The sequence below is a fragment of the Ovis canadensis genome, chromosome X, assembly GCF_042477335.2.
Source record: "Ovis canadensis isolate MfBH-ARS-UI-01 breed Bighorn chromosome X, ARS-UI_OviCan_v2, whole genome shotgun sequence".
In the NCBI taxonomy this organism is placed as follows: Eukaryota; Metazoa; Chordata; class Mammalia; order Artiodactyla; family Bovidae; genus Ovis; species Ovis canadensis.
Genome location: NC_091727.1, coordinates 144539629 through 144564185, shown reverse-complemented (window position 1 = coordinate 144564185; position 24557 = coordinate 144539629). Strand labels below are relative to the sequence as shown.

Genomic DNA, 24557 nt, shown 5'->3' with positions numbered 1-24557 from the left:
AATTTTAATTCTTCCCTGGTGATCCAGTGGTCAAGACTTTGCCTTCTAGTGAAGGGGGGCTGTGAGCTTTGTCGCTGGTCACGTAGCTGGAATCCCACATGCCATGTGGCCAAAAAACAAAAAATAAAACAAGTAATATTGTAACAAATTCTATAAAATTTTAAAAATTATCCCCATAACATTTTTTTAGAAAAATTAAAACTATTCTTTTCCTCAGGTGTATAACAGTCATAGATTGGATAATTGAGTCTTGAAATTCAAGAATTTAAGATATTATTTTTTATGCTATGTTATATATCCTACTTCTCCCTTATATAACCTCTAATAATACTTTACAATCTACCTTTATAGCTCAATAAAAATGTAGTTATTTCAATTAGCCTAAATCTACTAGTATCAATATCAGTAGATACTTGGATTGTTATTGATTTTCTCTCATCTTAGTTAAAGTTTAATTTCCATTGCATTAGTAAAATATGTTTACTCACCACCTTATCCCCAGTGCCTAGATGAATGCTGTGTCTGTACTAGCCACTTGCCATTAGCATGCCAAAAATTAACAGAATTTTATTAACTGCCATGGATTTTTGTGAATTGCAACTCAGAGACTATTTTTTCTACCCATAAATGAGATATTCCAGATATGAATCTTCCTAAAAGTCTTTTGAAATATCATTATAAAAATAAAATTATCATTAATAACTAAGTTTACTTAGATCAAACTGTAATAGTAAATATTGTATCTATACTTATTATCATTGTTGCAAAATTATTTGTTCTTAAAATAGATTTGTTAATTTTCTCACTTGTGTAGATATGACATGAAAGATATTTCCCTTGGCAAAGAAAAAGCAAATTGTTTATTGGTTTACATGAATAAAATATTAATAAACTGCTCATTTAGTTTATGAATTAAAAACAAGGTTATTACACATTGATTAGCTCATGAAAAATTTTTAATATTATATGGAAACAAACTGGTGATTTTAATTAACATTTCTGAAATGCCAACTTTAATTTCGTAATAAACATTTAATTCTTCCATCAAGATGTATTATGGTCTCAATTTGAACAAGAGTATAAGTGAATCTAAACACACACAAAAAAATCCAAAAAATGCAAAATTATCTTCAAGCAATTCATGAGGAAAAATGTGGTTGTACTTGAGTATTGTGCTAGATTTTATGTAAAACAATTATAATATTTTGTTAAGTTAAAAAAGATAGTATCACCGTATAATGTCAGCATAAAGTCTAGTGATCCCTAAAAGCTTGATATCATTCGTTGGTTTATAACATTTAGAATCTCATTTTAGACACTAGTATGACAAAACTATGAGAAAAAGATCTCAGATGCTATCCTGTTCTTTCAGGACAGAGCACGTAAATGAGATTTCAATAACTGATCTTCACATGTCCGCAACTTTTATGTTAAAAAATATATTGGAGATTTAAAATTGTGATGTGTGGTTGTATGTGTGTATATGAAAGCGTTTATAAATCACTCATATACTAAGAATCTTAAGATCTTCTGATCTTTTCTTCACTGCTAACAGTAGCTTTTTATCTTACTCATTTCTGTCAAAATGCTGCAGGTAAACACTGGCTAGAACTACCTCTGAGAGCCAGTGAACACTATTCTTCAATCAGCTAGCAAGATTTATCTGTGTAGAGCTCATCTTATTGTAGTTCGAAGAAGGGATTAAAAAAAGTAACATAAATTGGACTTTTAAAAAATTAAGATATTTTACTATTTTAAAGGCTTAAAAGAAAAAAGAAAAGTGTTAGTCACTCAGTGGTGTCCGACTCTTTGTGACCCCATGGACTGTAGCCTGCCAGGCTCTTCTGTCCATGGAATTTTCTGGGCAAGAATACTGTAGTGGGTTGCCATTTTAAAGACTGAAGGAGAAGCAAAAGGAGAGGGGACAGCAGAAGATGATATAGTTAGATAGCATCACCAACTCAATGGACATGAATCTGAACAAACTTAAAGAGATAGTGAAGGACAGGGAAGCCTGGCATGCTGCAGTCCATGGGGTTGCAAAGAGTTGGACAGGACTTAGCAACTGAACAGGAACAAAAAACTTTAAAAGTATGAGACCCTCTGTGTGCTAATAAACAATAGCAGTTAAGAGAGCCCAAACACTTTAAGTATTTTGCAATTTTATATTACTTGAATCACCTCCTTGAGGGTTTCGAGGGAAGTCAGAATCAGCGGAGACTGATTTTAAACATTTCTAAAATCAGACTTTTTTGTCATGAATAAAACATAAGTACTATTCCAAGCTATAGTTTCCAATTTGACATTTTGGCACGTTAGGTTCAGTCTATTGTGCCTGATAATTAAAAAAATAATAATAATATAATAAGAACTTAAATAACATTGTGCTGTTAATCTCTAAGATGCTTTTTTTTTTTTTTTGGCCACCCCATATTTGCAGAATCTTAGTTCCCTGACCATGGATTGAACCTGGGCCCTGGCAGTAAAAGTGCCATGTCATAACAACTGGATCACCAGGGAATTCCCAAAAATTCATTTTAGAACCTTTTTCTATAGGGGAAAAAAAGGGAAAGTTTGTGTTCTTTACACAAAGTTTTATTCTTATCAGAGTTTGCATATTTTCTCCCTTTGCCAAAGGTTTTAGCTGTATTTGTTAGATGTGATATATCCACTTTTATGTTGGTTATTTTATACTTAATTGTTTCTTTTGTTAGTGAAAAGTGCCCTAAACATCTGAAATCTACAAGACATTTTAATTCATTTGAGGTAACCCATGGTTAATTCACTTATAATTTCATTTTCCATGTGAAATGGTGATAATTCTTTTTAAATTATACATTATTCTTCTTTTTGAAATCTTTAATAATTCACAAAAATTAGCTACACTTATCACTGTAAAATGCTATAACCTGAGAACATCTTCTAGAACAATTCAAATTTCACAAATATTTGGAGGTGTTAATCACCTTGTTTGTGCTGACACTATTATAGACAAATCTGGGACTTAGAACCCAAGTCTCTAGCATTTATTTCTGAGTTGATCCCATGTCATGTGGCTTCAAGAAACTGAAAACCAGTCTCATTAAATAATAACATAAGCTAAAATGTTTCATTCTTTGTTTTTCAGGGTCAAAATATTTTTGGGCTTGATATCATTGAAACGCCAGAAGGAGAAAAGATGCCACAACTAATAGTTCAAAAGGAGTTAGATAGGGAAGAGAAAGATACATATGTAATGAAAGTAAAGGTTGAAGATGGTGGCTTCCCTCAAAGATCCAGTACTGCTATTTTGCAAGTCAGTGTTGCTGATACAAATGACAACCATCCAGTTTTTAAGGAGGATGAGATTGAAGTCAGTATACCAGAAAATGCTCCTGTAGGTTCTTCAGTAACACAGCTCCATGCCACAGATGCTGATATAGGTGAAAATGCCAGGATTCATTTCTATTTCAGCAATCTTGTCTCCAGCATGGCCAAGAGGCTATTTCACCTCAACTCTACCACTGGACTTATCACAGTAAAAGAACCACTGGATAGGGAGGAATCTCCAAACCACAAGTTACTGGTTTTGGCAAGTGATGGTGGACTGATGCCAGCAAGAGCAATGGTGCTAGTAAATGTTACTGATGTCAATGATAATGTTCCATTGATTGACATAAGATACATCATCAATCCAATCAATGGCACTGTGCTTCTTTCAGAAAATGCTCCTCTCAACACCAAAATTGCTCTCATAACTGTGACAGATAAGGATGCTGACCATAATGGTAGGGTGACATGCTTTACAGATCATGAAGTCCCTTTCAGATTAAGGCCAGTGTTCAGTAATCAGTTCCTCCTAGAGACTGCTGCATATCTTGACTATGAGTCCACAAGAGAATATGCCATTAAATTACTGGCCGCAGATGCTGGCAAACCTCCTTTGAATCAATCATCCATGCTCCTCATCAAATTAAAAGATGAAAATGACAATGCTCCAGTTTTCACTCAGCCTTTCATAAGTCTTTCTGTTCCTGAGAATAACTCTCCTGGTACCCAGTTGACAAAAATAAGTGCAACAGATGCAGACACTGGGCGTAATGCTGAGATACATTACCTGCTAGGCATTGATGCTCCATCTGAATTCAACCTGGATCATCGTACAGGCATTCTGACTGCAGTGAAGAAATTGGATAGAGAAAAACAGGAAAAATATTCATTCACAGTTCTGGCAAAAGATAATGGGATGCCATCTTTAATAACCAATGCCACAGTCTTAGTGACCGTTCTTGATCAGAATGACAACAGTCCAATTTTCACTCACAATGAGTACAACTTCTATGTCCCAGAAAACCTTCCAAGACATGGCACAGTAGGACTAATCACTGTAACTGATCCTGATTATGGAGAAAATTCTGCAGTAACTCTCTCCATTTTAGATGCGAATGATGACTTCACAATTGATCCACAGACTGGTGTCATCCAACCAAATATTTCATTTGATAGAGAAAAACAAGAATCTTATACTTTCAATGTAAAGGCTCAGGATGGTGGTAGGGTATCACATTCTTCAACTGCCAAAGTCACTATAAACGTGGTTGATGTCAATGACAATAAACCAGTTTTTGTTGTCCCTCCTTCCAACTACTCCTTTGAATTGGTTCCACCATCTGCTAGTCCAGGCACAGTGGTCTTCACAGTAGTTGCTATTGACAACGACACTGGAATGAATGCAGAGCTTCGTTACAACATTGTAGGAGGAAACACAAAAGGTCTGTTTATGATTGACCAAACAACAGGCAACATTACACTGAAGGAGAAATGTGTCCTTGCAGATCTTGGTTTACACAAACTGATAGTCAAAGCCAAGGATTTAGGGCAACCTGATTCTCTCTTCAGTGTCATAAATGTTAATCTATTTGTGAATGAGTCGATGACGAATGCTACATTAATTTATGAATTGGTGCGCAAAAACATTGAAACACCAGTGACCCAAAATGTTGAGACAACTGATACATCCTCACCATCAAGTGACTATGTCAAGATCGTGGTTGCCATTGTTGCTGGCACCATAACTGTCATTCTTGTTATTTTCATCACTGCTGTAGTAAGATGCCGCCAATCACCACACCTTAAGGCTGCTCAGAAAAACAAGCAGAATTCTGAATGGGTTACTCCAAACCCTGAAAACAGGCAGATGATGATAATGAAGAAAAAGAAGAAGCATACCCCTAAGAACTTACTGCTTAACTTTGTCGCTATTGAAGAAGCTAAGGCAGACAATGCTGACAATGATAGAAACACCGTCACACTAGACCTTCCCATTGAATTGGAAGAGCAAGCCATGGGCAAGTGCAACTGGGGTACTACACCTACTACTTTCAAGCCTGACAGCCCTGATTTGGCCCAGCACTACAAATCTGCCTCTCCACAGCCTGCTTTCCAGATCCAGCCGGAAACTCCCCTAAATTCAAAGCACCACATCATCCAGGAACTGCCTCTCGATAACACCTTTGTGGGTTGTGATTCCATCTCCAAGTGTTCTTCCAGCAGTTCTGATCCCTACAGTGTTTCTGAGTGCAGCTATCCAGTGACAACTTTCAAGACCCCTGTGTCTGTACACACCAGACTGGTAGGTAATCCAAGTCTCTAACTAACCTTTCTAACTTTATTTTTCAAAATTATTTACAGAATCTACTGACTCAATGGGGGATCAAAACGATCATATTTTGCAGAATTATCTGAATAGGTATATGGATTCATTTAAGTTTGATGGAAAATCAGAACAAAATGACTCCTAATTCTAGGAACATTGGCTGAGGAATGATGATTATAATAGGGGCGGTGTTGTCTGTAGATGGCACTATGACACTTCCTGCTAGAGAAGAAGTGAAGTGAAGTGAAGTCACTCAGTCGTGTCCGGCTCTTTGCGACCCCATGGACTGTAGCCTACCAGGTTTCTCAGTTCATGGGATTTTCCTGGCAAGAGTACTGGAGTGGGTTGCCATTTCCTTCTCCAATATACTGGAAAAACTCCAAAATTTTTGGAGGTCATGTCATGTCAGAGGTCATGACACTGTCCTCAGTACAGTTGTGAGCATGAGGACCAGAACTGCCCAGGCTGCATATATCACAGTAATACCTTTTGGAATCTGATAAGCAGGTCTTAATGGTACTGAGACTTCCAGCTTCAGTTGGTAAAATCTGTCTACCCAAGATAGTTGAATAGCATCAAGATATACTCCCCCACTCACCATGCTCCCAAGCCCCCACAATGAAAAGGAAGTATAATGTTCAGATTAGGAACTCACCATTATTTTGGTTTATACATCTGTATTTACACAATGTAGCAAGAATGAAATTAGGAAAATGAAGTCATGCTACTCTCATGTTCAGTCAAGAGAATGAAATATATGTGAGATCTCTACTCTACATATTCATTTGAGTATTTGCATATTCATACAAGGTATTGAGCCCTTCAAGAGACATTCTTAAGAGATAATGACTTTTGGAAAATGAAATATGATTGCTTTCTCTAATAGGCCTGAAGGAAAATATGAGCATATTGAGATACAAAGCATCTGCATACAATAATTTAAAACCCAATGAATTATGAAAACAAGAGCTTATACAGTCTTATCTATATTTCATGGAGAAACAATAAAAATGTTTCTAGAAATCCACGACTAAATTAAATAAATTAAATATGATTTTTCCTTAATAAAGTTATATGATAGAATTTATCTACATTTTTTTTCTCTCAAAATCTTGCCATATGTTGACTTTGTTTGTGTTACTCTTAAGAAGGTCTTCATCCCAATTTCAATTGATAAAAGCTTCTAAAAACACAGTTAGGCTTAATAAAATGTAGTAATATGAAAGTCAGAATAAGTTTCTTTTCACCAAAGTTAGAGATATTAAAGAAGTCTATCAGGATTTCGAATAGCAATGAAAATAATTTATGATTAGGAAATGTCTTAAGAATCGAGGGCACTCAAGGATCAATGCATAGTTAAATAATACAATGTTAGCCTTTCTCAATCACTGAGCAAACTTAAGAAACTAATTTTGTTGTGTGTTCATTTCTGTTACAATAATTTCATAATTATGATATTGTAAATGGTAAAATAGAACCCTACTCTCTGTGGAGTATTTTATATGATTTGAATGAGTTTACAGGGTAGTGGTTATTTCTACAGTCCACATGAGCCCCCTGTTTTCTACCAAGGTGGATCTTAAATGGGTGGCAAACATAACAGATGCCTAACATCTCATCATGGTGAGTTTTTATTTATATTTAAATATTAAAAACTGTGATCTCATTTCCTAATTCTCATTGCTATCATTCTGTTTTTGGAAACATTTCTCAACAAAAAAACTATTTTTTATGACTAGCACTTTATGTGTGTTGTGTAGCCTAATAGCACTTTTCCCAGGGGTAAATTTGTGATTCACTTAAAAACCTACAATGAGTAGGGTTTGTGAATTACTTTCATAGAGCATCATTTTTAATACATTGGCTTGTGAAGTTTGTTAAGAGAGAAAATTCTGGTTTCAACTGTTTTCAAAAGCGTGGAGATGTTTAAGAGCTAGACTTATTTTACATGAAGACAAGAACACACAGTAAGCAAACCATAGATGAAGCAAAAAATTGAAAGTGTTTTCCAAATATCTTCTGCTTCTTTTAAACTATTTTCTAATCCTGAGAAAGTCAATACAATTGATAACTTTTATTCAGACATTTTATTTTATTTAGCAAATAAATATTTTCCTAAACATGGGATAATAATTTCACAGGACAGGCAAAATAAGGAAAGTAGATGTTAATGAGAATAAAATATTAATTATCATTTGTTTTTTATTAGCTAAAAGGACTATCTTAGAATCAATGTGTTCTCAGACGAAACTATACTTTTTCAGATCTTAAGAAATAGGTAAGTTATATACTTTATGTCATAGGTTGACAGATGTTTCAGATTAATTACTAAATATCTTCTGGTATGAATTGGTGAACTTAGGCAGACTAATGTGATACTAAAAATAATTTGAATTCTTGTATTTTTTGCAACATTTGCAATGTTCTTCACCCTTTCTATATACACTTCATTTTCTGATTAATGCCAAGAAGAGTTATCTTATATTCACTGATGTTGCAGAATGCTGAATTCACTGAGCACTGAAGAAGAACTCATGTATTTATAAAATTCAAATATAGTAGGTGTCTTCTTTTCAAAAAATCATCATACAAAATGGGGAAAACTGTCAGCCAATAAAATAAAAATTCATTGTTCCTTAAGGAAATTCTGACAGTGGAATAAAATATTAGTGTTATCAGAAGGCAGAATTAAATTCAATTGTCTTTAAACAAAGTGAGAAATACACTTTTTAAAGGAGGTTTTAGGGTGATATTTACATTTAGTTCACTGTTCATCTGAATAGAAATATGAGAGTGAAGAAATTAACTGGTTCTAGGAGGCAGTAAGATATAAGTGGATTTATAGAAAAAAATTCATGTTTTAAAAAGAGAATCAAATATTTTCCATAGTTTTTTTTTCCTGACATTTGTGTTTTGAAAAATATAGAATATTCATTAGATAGAAGTGTATCTATTGCATGAAATGATTTATACCTGGGTTTAATGGTATAAACCCAGGTTTAATGGTATAAACCCAGCAAAGATACTCCTCTTTGATAAATTTTTACAAGTATTCTGGATGGCATTTCTGTATATATTGTAGTATAAATTAAAAACAAGAAGTCTGAAAGATGATCTTACAGTTTGCTTTTTATTTCCATCTTTCAGAGTAAGCAGATAGTGTTTGCTTGGTGTGACTCTGGGAAAACAATAAAAATAATCATTTTAGAATCAATTTTGATATTTGTATAAAAGAGATACAATGCCAAAATGAAGCCTTGCTTAACACAGTTCTCCCATTAAAATATTGTGAAGAAAATATATTTGGAAAATAGGGAAAAAATGAATTTATTATCTTGAAATGTGTACAAGCCTTCTGTGTACAAGTCACTGTCTTAGCCATGTATTTAAGATACTTCATTTCAAAAAGAAACAATTCATGGTTACATGAATGTAGGTATTATAAATGGATTTGAAATGTAAGAGGAGTCTGAATTAGCTTGGAATAGGATTGGTATTCACCACTGTTAAATTCCATAACCTTGATCTTGTGTATCTGTATTTTAGCAATATGAATTTTAGCCACATAGCATGCTTGGCAATTAAGACTCCTAGAACCCAGCCACCTGATTTTGATAACATGTTATTTTCTTGTCCTAGATTGATTCCAGGACATCAACTATTGAAATCTACAGTGAGATATAACTTTCTAGGAACAACATAATTCCATTCCCCTCCCAAAAAACTCAATGATTTGTGATTTCAAAATTTGGCTAAGATCATTAATCTTGTAGTCTGGATTTCCCACTATAAAGGCAAGCAAAACAAAAACCACATTAAAAATTATGTCCCACTGAACCTCATGTTACTTTGGCTATAATTTGCAATCACAATTTTAAATTTGTGGAAGAAATAGTGTAGTGTGATTTAAAAACAAGTTTTATCATGCTGTTTCTCCATTTGCTTGCTCTGAATGTCAACAATTGTGATGTACTATAATGTGTCTTGATTTACAAACTGATGATTAATATATCAATCATGAAACATGGAATTACTTGCCTTGTTCATTTGCTGAAGATTTTAAACATCATCTCCAGGAGTTTGGAAGTGAAGCTGAATTATCCAAGCTACCCTCTGAAAGGTATCCAGGGAAAGAGATTTTCTTTAATACTCCAAACAGCAACAACCACAAACACTCCAGTTGATTTTTTGAAAAATATTCACTAATACAGTGTTGTTGAGAAAATAAGTATAAATATCCATCACTCTGCTTAAAAGTTAGATTAATATAAACAAATTTTAATAGGTTTTTATGTTGACTATAATCATGTTGTTTCACTACTTTAATCATTAAAAATTTATTTTTGCTGTAATTATGTTTCTTTTTTCTATAAATACTGAAAAATAAGGTGTTTTTTTTTTTCTATTTTTACCTCTCAAGAATGTCAGTTCTTTATACTCCCTGACATTTTGGAAAAAACATGTTGGTATTTCTTATGTAATGAAACATAATTACAGTCATATGAGAGTAGAGACAAGGATTTACATAGGATATTTTGAAAGATTTTATCTTAATTTTGAAACTACAAAGGAAAATATACAACACTATAGTCACAGCTAAATAGATCTACATTATTTCTCTGGCATTAATTTTCTGAATACATTCCATTGCTTTGAGTAATTTGTCCTTTAACTTATTCTCTACAATATGTTGATCAATCAATTTCCTATACAAATTACTGAATGCCTCAAACTGGGTGTACATATATATTGAGGAAGGAATGATGTGTCTCAATTTTATATTGTATTTTTAAGCTGCTTATGACTTACTAACAGTACTAATAAAAGTTAAAGAAATATACGATTTTGTGTGACAAAAAGGGAGTATAAAGAACCCTTAAAATTATTACATAAGAAATGTTTCCTGGCTTCTCATTCAGATGCTTCTTTGTGTATCATCTTACCTTGCAAAGTGAGAATAGGATTTGGTCTATTATGTATGTACATTAAATTAGTGTATTATTTGAAGTGTTCATTGGTGTACAGGCATTTACTAGTGGTTTATGCTTTATTTAGCATTTAAAATTAGTGTAATTCTTGTATATCTAACATATAGGCAGTATTTTTTGAAGATTTCTGTTAAAATTTAGCATTTCCATTTACTCAGTACAGAACCTCTGGTACCTCCATTAATATCAAATTCCTTGAACATACTTGCTATCTGGTGTTTTAAATATAACTTAGTTAATGATAAAGATTGTGATTGTAGCTTTTACTGGTAATGAGAAATGTCACAGAAATTACAATATTGTATTGCAATACTTATAAACAACTATTGTAGAAAAATACCTAAAATTAAATTTTACCTTTGTGAAAGTTATTCATGTAGAATAACCTTATAATTCCTCTCCCACTTCTTAAATTAAATATTTCAGTTTAATTCAAATCATTTCAAGGAATGTCAAAATTGAACCAACTCATTATACCCTTAGAGTCAATGCCTTGCAGTTACCAAGATGGTGTACTAAGAGCAGGAGTTTCCAAAATCCATAGCCTCAGTTTAATTGTGAGTAAAGTGATAAAGGCCAAGAAAATGAATTAATATTTCATATGTCCCATGATCAACTACTGGGGCTTCATGACCATTTGTACAAATAATTATTATATGAGAGTGCTGGGGTCCAGCCCCGGTGGATCCAGGGAATTCGAAGGGGAGATGGAGTCGGTGTCCTAGGAAAAATCTATTTAATTAGAAATATAAAGAGAGATTAGAAAAGAATAGTGTAGTAGGAAAATTAGTGGAGAAAAAGAGGCTTAATAACTTGGTTTACATGGAGTACCAATAAAACCTCGAGACAAGAGGTTTGCACCACCTACTTAGGCCACTTGAATAGCGGAGGGTGTCCCGCCTTGGGCTCCCTCTCGCGTGGGTCTTAGAAGCCAGGGCAAAATTAGCAGGCTTGGCGAGCATCCACGCTCCAGATGGGAATTCAGCCAAAAGGGGAAAGAAAGAAAGACACGGGGGAATCAGTCTTTCCAGAAACTGATCCGTTTCTTTATTTTCATGTTTGCTTATATACTTTTTGTTACACATAGAGATAGAATACAGAGTCATGTGGGGTCATCAGACCTGACCCTTGTCAAAATCAGGTGCTTCATATAAAAGTATACAAAGGTCTTAGGGGTTTTACATCATCTTCTGGCCATGAGGCCTGCTGATATTTTATGGCCCTTCTGATAATGGTCAGTCAACCAGAAAACTTATTTTTTCCAGGGGTGGTTTTTTCTTTAACTATGCGCCACCCTCTGAAGGTACCAGATAAAGTTTCATTCCTATAGGGTGAGGGTGCAGGGGGTTATAATCAAGAAAAGGAATTTACTTAGCCTAAGGTTTAACATGATTAATATCAAAGGTTAATACTTATTTATCCTATATGCTAGTTATATTCATTATAAGGGCAGGGAATATGGAGATTTAGTGGCAAATATTGGCTTAACAAATGAAAAACCCTTCACTAATATAATTCCTAATCAACCCACTATACTATACTAATAATTTTCTAACTTCTCAAAAGAATCTGTATTTAGAAAGTTTAAAGCATCTCATGCCTCTCACAGTTGGGAGGCTGTAAATAATCACATGTGGCTGGATGAACCCCCTCAGGCAGGCTAGAGAACCTTCAGAGGAGTTTGTAAGTTGAAACACTCTTGTCACGCCCAGGAATTTTTATTGACTGGAGCTGCAAGTTAACTCCTTCACTGAGAGAGGTGGTGGGGGACAGCCCCCCATAAAGTCAGAGGTGTAAGTGAGAGCATAAAACAGTAAAGTAGGCAGACTCTGGTTTTGGGGGTAGATGCTTGGGAACAGGGGGTCTCCTGAGGCTTGATCCTGCCTTTGCGTAATGCCAAGCCTCCTTCCTCATGACCTTTGCGACGGGTGGAGTTCCTCACGCTGGCTTCCGGCATGAGAGCATTTTAAATATTTGCTTCATGACACATTCTGTGAACTAGAGAACACTTCATTTTTCTTCTACTTCTGTGACCCTTTCCTTTATGACTGTAATAAGGAAAACTCCTAATTACTCCTTTGTATATATGAAGATGAAAAAGTCTTGAAACAGTTATTCAGAATCCCTTAAAAAATTCCTCAATATTTGTTTGGGTATCATCTTTGTAAAAGATGAAAAGAGAAACTATTTTTAAAGCTGCTAGTGATCCCATCTCACAGAATACTATTTCTGTGAGAAAGGAACTTCTGAACTGATTTCTTTCCTGCTCTTTAAGGCTAAATATTTACCCATATAAACTAATGATGATCAAGATTTAACAGTATTTAAAATTCGGCCATTGATGAAAATGGATCCTGCTTTTGATTATTAACTACCCTTGATCTGTCCTTTGATTATGCTTGAAGAAATAATATTACCCTTTGAGCACAGTATGGACAGCATTGAATCTCATTTTTCACAAGAGCCAGAGAGAACAAAAATATGTATTTTTCTAGTTGATTCCTTCTTTGTCAGTTGCTTTGCTGATACTTTTAATTTAATCAGTGGTGTTATTACAAGATCTCAGATATTTTCCCTTCTCTTGTGTTGCCATTAATGGACTCCTAGAATATTCTCAATGAAGTGTCCTTGATGGTCGCTTTGGTTCATACTCTAGCCAGTGAATAGAGAAAACAGAAGGAAAGCAAATCTTAAGACTAGTCATCAAATAAACTTTTAGGGACTATCTAATTGATCAACTAGAATATGCTGTATGATTTCACCCCTGGAAGCACTCAAAGGACTATTACTTTCTTTTGATTAAAATCCACAGTACATAAACCAAAAAATAAAATTGCTAAATGTATTTCCTTATTTTGCATTAAATATAAAAGTTTATTTTTACAAGTAGAATAGTTTTGCCATTACATTTCTTAAGTTACTTTTATTTTCGATGACTTAAATTGAAAATCTTATCAAACAATTTTCATTCTATCCATTAGTTAATCTTTTATGTATACTTTGTTTTCTCTGCTGAACATCCTGTTGACATTGTCAATGAGAAAATGTACAGTTTAGGATAATTTTTTAAGTTGAATTTAGATTCAATCAATCATTATTTTGTAAAATATTTGCTAATCTAATTTTAACACAAAATAATACTGCCTCATTTTACCATTTTGCCACCTGCATTAGTCACAATTAATTAGATTTTGTAATTGTGCTTCTAGCTAGGTGTGATATGAAACCTCATCTCAACCGAAGTGCTATAAGACAAGCAGATCTTAAGTAATCTTATATGAACTTGGGCAATACTCTGTAAATGCTTCCTGTAGGTGCTTTTGTGTGACAGACATTTTTCTTAGATTTTCCTTAGTTTTGTCTACTTTAAATATTTAGATTTCTAGCATACTCAAAGAGCTTATGATATTATGAAGCTGTATGTGTTGTATATAATTATTTTTCAAAAGAACTACTGTGCAATGTGTTTTTTTCATGCATCATGGATGTTCATATTATAACACCTGTGGCCTTATGTGGTATTTGAATTAGGAGCAGACTTTTAAAATTGTAGCATAGTAATATGCCTTTATTTTTATTGGACATGTAATACACATTTGATGTAGAAAAATTTAGTAAATCTTAGATAGATTTTGCATGAAGAATTTTTAAACTATTTGTTTTTATTTCAAGCTATTCCAGTAAATTTTTCTTTATAATTCACTTGGTAATTCTGTTTAACCTTTAAAAGTGGTGCACTTTAAAATTAAAGAAATATTCTCTCCTTTTTTTATGATAAACTATACATGCAGGATTTTTTATACATAGTGGTAATTGACTCTATTATGCATATTTTTATTATGATTAGACATATTTATTAAATAGCAGAGTCTGACTAGTTGAAGATATAATTAAGAGGCATGCTGTACATCTCCACTGTGAGACTAATCTCCCCTCAGTGAGAATATCAAGTCGATGAAAAAGCTTATTCGATAAATGGAATACCATCTAATTACCTGCCGTAAGTTCCCTTAGAATGAACAACCAAGTTATTTAATTATTTCCAAAAAGTCTCATAACAAACTCTTGCCTTTTTCATATTATAGATATTCTCAATTAAAATTAACTGTCCCTTTATAAGTGATTAATTATATTTAATTACCTACACATACACTATACTATCAAATTAGGAGTAAGTGTTTATGTGAAGTAAAAAAAAGTCACATTCTATTTGGTTTCAAATAGTCAAATTGACATAATAATGAAAATGAAGTATTTCACTGGATATTCTAGAAATATTTGCACTTTTCTCCCTTGTCCTGAAGCCTTATATTAATTATTCATTGATTTATTTCATAAAATGTTGTTCTGTTTGAAATACACTTTCAAAGCATTTTCATTTTTTTAAATACTTGATAAAACACATTAGATAGCAAAATAATGGTTTCATTAGATACTTAGAGAATATTTGAATAATACCACTTTTACTCTATTTGGTTGTTATTAGAAGTAAATGAATATACAATACTGGTGAAAAACTTTTTCAGAAATCCAATAAGCATTAAAATGTATTTACTTGTCTTATTACATGTCAGTTCTAACCTCAGTTTCAAAACCAATGCAAATCTCTATTACAATAATACTTTAAAACTAAACAGAATTGCTCATAAATGCTATCACCTTTAACAAAAATGTTTCTAGTAGTACAAATATACAGCTCAAATAGTTGTTCAGTATCACAGCCTGAAAGTAATTTAACACAACTTCACACACACACACAAGAACAAATTTGATCAGCTCATTTGATATGTAAACACAGACCTAGTCTCATATTCAAGCTGAGAAAAAAACACACAAAAATGAAATTGCATGGATTCTGGAAAACTGATTTATGAAGTTTTAAATGAGAGATTATATCTTATTGTTTTTTTTAATTTATCTTCTTATTAATTTTATTTGATCACTCATTCAGAACTATGTATTGGGTGCCTTCCTTGTAGATAATTATATGCATTATTTATGATGTGCAGATTGAATAATTACCTTTTTTTTCACATAAATATAGTTATTCAAGAGAAGGTGCTGATTTCTCTTCCATATAGGTATCATAGCTTTATCTATGTGTTGCCAAAATATCTGGAACCAAAATGCAGTTTTTCATTGAACACGGGTATGTTTTGTCTATCTGATAAAACTGTTTGACTCTATAAAGATCCAGACTTTATCTAGTGCTACAAAATAATATTACTTTTTTTCATTTTAAACAGGACAAAAATTAACATGCTATATGAAGTTATCATTATCCAAATCTAGAGCAATTGACAACATTTAACAACAAAATTCTACATGGTGCTACAATTCTGTTTTACATACATAAATTTTAGTTGGTTGCAAGACTATACACACATTTATTTCAAAACGCATGGAAATTGTAGAAATGATGAGGTACATAAAATGAAGTCTTTTTAGGTTTGGAACTTGAAAGACAGTCATATCGAACTCTTAAAATTGAGAGACCTAATTGTAAGTTTAGAGGAAAGTTCATTTTAATTTGACGTTTATGTAATTCTAATACAGTGGGAATAAAATGGATTACAGTATGTATAATAAGTACACACATGTTTGCGTTTATGTGTTTGTCAAATTTTTAGCAGAAAAAAAGTAATATAAGCATAAAGACAACTTGTTCAAAGATCATGCATCTATATTGACAATGTTATTCTCTCTTCTTTTAAATTCATGTCTCACTTCCAAACTTTAATTATCCTTTATCCCTTATATCATCCTACACAGCACCTTTTATTTAACAAAACTCCTGTCATATCCAGTGCATTTTAAATACATGCTTATGTGTGTGTGTGTGTGTGTGTGTTTTTAACTTCTAAATTGCTTTGCCTCTAATGTAACTGTGGTGTATCTGTTCATAAAGTTTCCTTGTTTTCTGAAGGGTCACAGATCCAGTAACATTAAATTATACATGAAAAATTAAATTTTTTCCTAAGTACCTGTGCAGATACTACATCTTTTGCACACAAAAAAAGCTAAGATAAATTTGCCTTCAGTAATGGTCAACTTTTATTCGGTTGGCATAACTAAAATATATACCAAACAATTAATTAAAATAATGACATTTATTTGAATTAATACCTTATTTACTTTTAATATCTCTGAGACAAAAAAATAAGACATAAATAACTCTTAGTGCTCTATACAATGTCAGATTTTCAGTTTCATAAATCTTCCACTTTATGGGTTTATATTTCCATCAAAGGCTAAGATATGGATTTGCCATAATCATATAAATGCATACATAATTATTTATGAATGTGTATACACACATATACTTTATAAACAGCTCAGTGCAGACTATTAATTGACATAAATTTTGGAAATATTTGTGAGAATAGGTTCAGTTTTTAAGCTGGGTAATGTATACAATTATCATTTTTGCTTTTGAATGGAGTTAGTATTAAGAACTGGAGAAGGCGATAGCACCCCGCTCCAGTACTCTTGCCTGGAAAATCCCATGAACAGAGGATCCTAGTGGGCTGCAGTCCATGGGGTGGCGACTTCACTTTCACTTTCGCTTTTCACTTTCATGCATTGGAGAAGGAAATGGCAACCCACTCCAGTGTTCTTGCCTGGAGAATCCCAGGGACAGGGGAGCCTGGTGGGCTGCCAGCTATGCGGTCACACAGAGTCAGACATGACTGAAGTGACTTAGCAGCAGCAGCAGTATTAAGAACTATCATTATAGACAAGCTGTTTAAAGTAACATTAAAATTGTGAAGATTAAAAATACAAGAGCCATCATAAACTGTCATTCTTACAATTGTGTTTTTGCTTTGTTATTTGTAGCTGTAGTTTTCAAAAAGGAATAAACAGGTTTTTGTGTAAATATGTTGGAATGACTATTATAAAGCATCTTTAAACTGGAATACATGTAATTACTAACACTGGTTGTATTTGATGTATTTTTCAGTGCATAAAGTATGTATAAATCTGTATAAGTGACATACCTATGAATAAAGTTGTTTCTGCATTGCAAAAACATATCTTTTGATATTTTTTGAAGTGCTTGTTGTCAGCAGGGTCTACCAATTTCATTAACATCATCAGGGATCCTAAAATAATTTTTAGCACATTAATATCTTGCAGTTTGATCATATAACTGTGTTGTGTTAACTAGAACTTTATATATTGGCATCCCTGGTCACTAATATTGTGAGATAACTGATCCAAAGCAATGAAGTAGATTGAAGTGACTCATATTCAAGTGAAGTTTTAGTTTTGTGCATTTTATTGTACTCAAATTCTGTGAACATTGTTAATATGGTACCACTTACTAACTACTGTTTTTCTTAGAACATGCTATACATAATGGAGTTTAAAATGAGTTCAAATAAGATTAATTAGATATTTCTCAAGCTTCTACTATGAGCAAAGAAATGTAGAGAATGATAGTGGTTAGGGTGAAGGATGGGGTTTTAAGGGGTAGATATGTGGAACAATCAAGGTTATCTCTTATTTTTTATTAGTGTAAAAAGTCTCTTACCCAGCAAGTTTAATGGAAAGTATGTTTAAAAAGTAAAAAAATTAAAAAAAAAAAACTTTCAGTTTTTCTGGTGCTGAAAATCCCTGAATATACAGGACTTTTAAAAAGAAAAAAAAAATTAAAAGGTTTTATTGTAATAATTAGAAGGGTGTGTGTGTGTCTGTGTGTATCACTAGTAGAGTATCTTACATGTATTAGTTGTTCATTCTAAATTCCTTGAAATTGGAAGTGAGCAAGCATATTTACTTAACCCATTTCAGGAAGAATCTTAAAACCATCAACACTTTTCAGATTCACACACAATAGCAACCAAATACTGTTGATCTTGCCTCTAAAATACCTTGGACATTTTTAAAACCTTTCCACTTACTTATTCAGGTTTTCATCAGGAGTTGCTGGTTCCACTGCTAATAGTTTGGCCTGCTTCCTAGTTTCATTGTTCCAAGTTACTTTTTACCCTGTACCCAAAACAATTTCCTGAAACACGGATTTGATCAAGTGAAGTGAAAAAAGTCCCCTTTCAGTTTAGTTCAGTCGTTCAGTCGTGTCCAAACCTTTGTGACCCCAAAGACTATAACACACCAGGCCTCCCTGTCCATTGTCAACACCCGCAGTTTACTCAAACTAATGTCCATTGAGTCAGTGATGCCATCCAACAATCTCATCCTCTGTCCTCCCCTTCTTCTCCTGCCTTCAATCTTTCCCAGCATCAGGGTCTTTTCTAATGAGTCAGTTCTTCGCATCAGGTGGCCAAAATATTGGAGCTTCACCTTCAGCATCAGTTCTTCCAGTGAATATTCAGGACTGATTTCCTTTAGGATGGACTGGTTGGATCTCCTTGCAGTCCAAGCGACTCCCAAGGGTCGTTTCCAACACCACATTTCAAAAGCATCCGTTCTTTGACACTCAGTTTTCTTTATAGTCCAACTCTACATCCATACATGACTACTGGAGAAACCCCACCCTTGACTAGATGGACCTTTGTTGGCAAAGTAATGTCTCTGTTTTTTAATATGCTGTCTAGGTTGGTCATAATTTGTCTTCCAAGAAGCAAGCGTCTTTTAATTTCATGGCTGAAGTCACCATCTGCAGTGATTTTGGAGCCCAAAAACATAAGGTCTGCCCCTTTTCCACTGTTTCCCAATCTATTGGGTATGAAGTGATGGCACCAAATGCCATGATCTTAGTTTTCTGAATGTTGAGTTTTAAGCCAACTTTTTCACTCTCCTCTTTCACTTTCATCAAAAGGCTCTTTAGGTCTTCTTCACTTTCTGCCATAAAGGTGGTGTCATCTGCATATCTGAGGTTATTGATATTTCTCCCAGCAATCTTAATTCCAGCTTGGGCTTCATCCAGCCCAGCATTTCTCATGATGTATTCTGCATATAAGTTAAATAAATAGGGTGACAATATACAGCCTTGACATACTCTTTTTCCTATTTAGAACCAGTCTGTTGTTTCATGTCCAGTTTTAACTGTTGCTTCCTGGCCTGCATACAGATATCTCGAGGCAGGTCAGGTGGTCAAGTATTCCTACCTCCTTAAGAATTTTCCAGAGTTTGTTGTAGTCCACACAGTCAAAGGCTTTGGCATAGTCAATAAAGCAGATGTTGTATATCAGATAAAACATTAATTACTCTATTTTTAAAACATTTTACATGTTTAATCAGATATACTTATCTCCTACTACTCCATGCAGCCCACATTTTTGTCATACCTACTACTTCTTGTTCCTTGACTGTATGTTGCACTTTGGTACTTCCATAAAACTGCACGACTTACCAGAGTTACATTGAGCACTTCCTTTGGCTAAGACACTTCTGTGAGAACAACAAAAGTAATTAATCCATTGTCAGTGAAGTAGAAGTGTAATTGTGGAGATAATGTTAGAAAACATACTTTTAGTAGCAGAGAGAATATGATAAAATGAAAGAATGTTACCTGTGATTTTATTAAAAATGAAAGAAGCCTGGATGGTACCCTTTTCTTCAATACCTTTCCTGTTTCTTAACATTAAACTAGCATAATCCTTGTAAAATGCAACATCTCAATAAATGACTAAATCATATAACCTTTCAAATAGTAGCTTCTGGAAACTATTTCCGAAAAAAATGATTTTTTATTCATTAAACTTAGAAAGATTTAGAGTATTTAGCTCAGTTACTTTGATTCTTGTTACATTTTCCATCCATGAGTTGCACTTAAAATTATAAATGGGAAATTTTAAGCCATTGATCTTAGTGGTGTCCATATACCAGAGAACCACATTCTGCTTTTAGGTATTTTAGCAAAAGGAGAATCTCAGTGTGACATTTCTTATAAATACAATTTTTAAAAAAATGTATTCTTGTCCTCAATAGAAAAACGTTTTCCATAGTGAATTGTAGCAGATATTGAGAACTCTATTTAAAATGTGCTTGTATATTCATAAAAACTGTCACCAAAGTATTGAGATGAAATGGTCATCACAGATAGAACTCATTTTATCACTTTCTCCTCAATACTAAAAGTCAAAGTTATCAAATTGAGAAAAGAGGACAGATGGAGAAAGCTGTGGGATATCAAATGTAGCTAACATCGAAATTATAATGCGATAGAGCTACCCTGAAAACTCAGAAACTGTATATCCCTTCCCAAAATTGAGAGTATATTACACAAGCATGCACACGCACAAACACATACACGTCTTTAAGGAATGCACTTCTTGACACACACACTGAAAGCAAATATACCACCTACTTCCTAGAAATAGATGAAAATAAATCAGATAGTTCTTGAATAGGTATGTTTTTTCTTTGGTTCTTATTATGACAGAAAAAAAAAATCTTTCTAAGTTGCATGCAGGAAGCATCCTTGGAGACTGCGGTTTTGTTTTGGATAGTTTTCTTTCATATCATTGCTAAACAGCCTTATATCAGGATGCTGGAATGCCAAAATTACTATAAAACATTTCCATACTAGTTGGTGATTGTTAACAAAAAATCATTAATTATTTTACCTTTTTGTGTAAAGGAAATGAACATCACCATGAGTAGAGAAATAATGGTTTGTTACAGTGTTCTTTCCTGGAGAATCCCGGGGATGGGCAAGCCTGGTGGGCTTCCATCTATGGGGTCGCACAGAGTTGGACACGACTGACATGACTTAGCAGCAGTTGCAGCAGTAGCAGCAGCAGCAGCTCATTTATAATTATTGAGCGTTTTCCAGCTATCCAAGATAAAATAAAAAACAATCACTAACAATCTTAATGTCAGTGGCTATTTTCTTCAGAACATGCACCTTGGGAATGTAGAGCCAATAATAGGATAGGGTAATAAAGTGGAAGATTGGATATAAAAATAAGGCTAAGGGTTCAATAACAGGAAAAGCTTGCAAGAGTAATACATTGCCACATTTCTAGTGAACAAACTTCTTCGTATTTGTATGGTTTTTAAGATCATATTTTTGAAGTTGATCTTAATGTGGTCCATATACCAGAGACCACATACTGTTTTTAGGTATTTTACCAAAAGGAGCTTCTCAATATGACATGGCCCTGGGAAGATAATCATTATCATTCATAAAATACACCCTCACTTACTCTTTTTTCATCTGCTAAAGTCAAAATGTATTTGATACTCTGATTTATTTTGGGGGAACAATGATATCTAAAATCAATCTAACTCAAAAATTACCATCAGTTCAGTTAAGTTCAGTCACTCAGTCATGTCTGACTCTTTGCAACTCCATGAATTGCAGCACGCCAGGCCTCCCAGTCCATCACCAACTCCCAGAGTTCACTCAAACTCACGTCCATCAAGATGGTGATGCCATCCAGCCATCTCATCCTCTGTCGTCCCCTTTTCCTCCTGCCCCCAATCCCTCTAAGCTATATGCCAAATCTGCCTTAACTATAATCCTACCACAACTGCCATTGGGCAGTGTCTTTGTGTGAAATTGTAAATTTCATGGTGCATTTTGCTTTTCATGGAGAAATTCCATATCCCCTCTCATATTAAAACCTAGCCTTGTTAATAGAGTTGTCAAAATTCTCTTTCTTCTTCAGATTGGTCTGGCTTATAAAATATGTTAGAAACCCCAAATTGAAAAGCCAAAAGCTCGTTCTTTGAGAGGATAAATAAAATTGGCAAACCATTAGCCAGACTCATCAAGAAACAAAGGGAAAAATCGAATCAATAAAATAACAAATGAAAATGGAGAGATCACAACAGACAACCCGAAATACAAAGGATCATAAGAGACTACTATCAGCAATTATATTCCAATAAAATGGACAATTTTGATGAAATGGACAAATTCTTAGAAAAGTACAACTTTTCAAAACTGAACTAGGAAGAAACAGAAAATCTTAACAGACCCATCACAAGCATGGAAATTGAAACTGTAATCAGAAATCGTCCAGCAAACAAAAGCAAGGACCAGACGGCTTCACAGCTGAATTCTACCAAAAATTTAGAGAAGAGCTAACACCTATCCTCAATGGACATGAGTCTGAGTGAACTCCAGGTGTTGGTGATGGACAAGGAGGCCTGGTGTGCTGCTATTCATGGGGTTGCAAAGAGTCGGACACGACTGAGCGACTGAACTGAACTGAACTGAAGATCTATCCTACTCAAACTCTTCCAGAAAATTGCAGAGGAAGGTAAACTTCCAAACTCATTTTATGAGGCCACAATCACCCTAATAACAAAACCTGACAAAGATGCCACAAAAAAATAAACTACAGGCCAATATCACTGATGAACATAGATGCAAATATCCTTAACAAAATTCAGGCAATCAAAATCCAACAACACATTAAAAAGATCATACATCATGACCAGGTGGGCTTTATCCCAGGGATGCAAGGATTCTTCAATATTTGCAAATCAATCAATGTAATACACCACATTAGCAAATTGAAAAATAAAAGCCATATGATTATCTGAATAGATGCAGAGAAAGCCTTTGACAAAATTCAACATCCATTTATGATAAAAACTCTTCAGAAAGCAGGGATAGAAGGAACATACCTAAACATATTGAAAGCTATATATGACAAACCTATAGCAAACATTATTCTCAATGGTGAAAAATTGAAAGCATTTCCCATAAAGTCAGGAACAACACAAAGGTGCCCACTTTCACCACTACTATTCAACATAGTTTTGGAAGTTTGGCCGCACCTATCAGAGCAGAAAAGAAATAAAAGTAATCCAAATTGGAGAAGAAGAAGTAAAACTCTCATTGTTTGCAGATAACATGATCCTCTACATAGAAAACCCTAAAGACTCCACCAGAAAATTACTAGAGCTAACCAATGAATACAGTGAATATGCAGGATATAAAATGAATACACAGAAATCCCTTGCATTCTTCTACACTAATAATGAGAAAATAGAAAAAGAAATTAAGGAAACAATTCCATTCACCATTGCAATGAAAAGAATTAAATACTTAGGAATATATCTACCTAAAGAAACAGAAGACATATATATATATATATATATATATATATATATATATATATATATATATGACTATAAAACACTGGTGAAAGAAATCAAAGAGGACAATAATAGATGGAGAAATATACTGTGTTCATGGATTGGAAGAATCAATATAGTGAAAATGAATATACTACCCAAAGCAATCTATGGATTCAATGCAATTCCTATCAAGCTACCAACGATATTTTTCACAGAGCTAGAACAAATAATTTCACAATTTGTATGGAAATACAAAAAACCTCAAATAGCCAAAGCAATCTTAAGAAAGAAGAATGGAAGAGGAGGAATCAACCTGCCTGACTTCAGGCTCTACTATAAAGCCACAGTCATCAAGACAGTATGGTACTGGCACAAAGACAGAAATATAGATCAATGGAACAAAATGGAAAGCCTAGAGATAAATCCACACACCTATGGACACCTTATCTTTGACAAAAGAGGCAAGAATATACAATGGAGAAAAGACAATCTTTTTAACAAGTGGTGCTGGGGAAACTGGTTAACCACTTGTAAGAGAATGAAACTAGAACACTTTCTAACACCACACACGAAAATAAACTCAAAATGTATTAAAGATCTAAATGTAAGACCAGAAACTCTAAAACTCCTAGAGGAGAACATAGGCAAAACACTCTCAGACATAAATCACAGCAGGATCCTCTATGACCCGCCTCCCAGAATATTGGAAATAAAAGCAAAAAATAAACAAATGGTACCTAATTAAAATTAAAAGCTTCTGCACAACAAAGGAAACTATAAGCAAGGTGAAAAGGCAGCCTTCTGAATGGGAGAAAATAATAGCAAATGAAGCAATTGACAAAAAAATTAATCTCAAACATATACAAGCAACTCCTGCAGCTGAATTCCAGAAAAATAAATGACCCAATCAAAAAATGGGCCAAAGAACTAAA

The 24557-nt window shown here is 33.7% G+C and overlaps 1 protein-coding gene across 3 annotated transcripts in view; it reads left to right on the top strand.

Annotated features, from left to right (window-relative positions):
- Nucleotides 1-24557, top strand: part of PCDH11X (protocadherin 11 X-linked) — a 965230-nt gene that overhangs the window by 104176 nt on the left and 836497 nt on the right. For 2 of the 3 annotated variants that reach the window (XM_070291133.1, XM_070291134.1), the window contains exon 3: nt 3128-5611. In XM_070291133.1, coding sequence (XP_070147234.1) covers nt 3128-5611 — 2484 coding nt within the window. Of the gene's footprint in view, nt 1-3127; nt 5612-9274; nt 9361-24557 lie in introns of those variants that run through there. The other variant, XM_070291135.1, reaches the window with a different exon arrangement.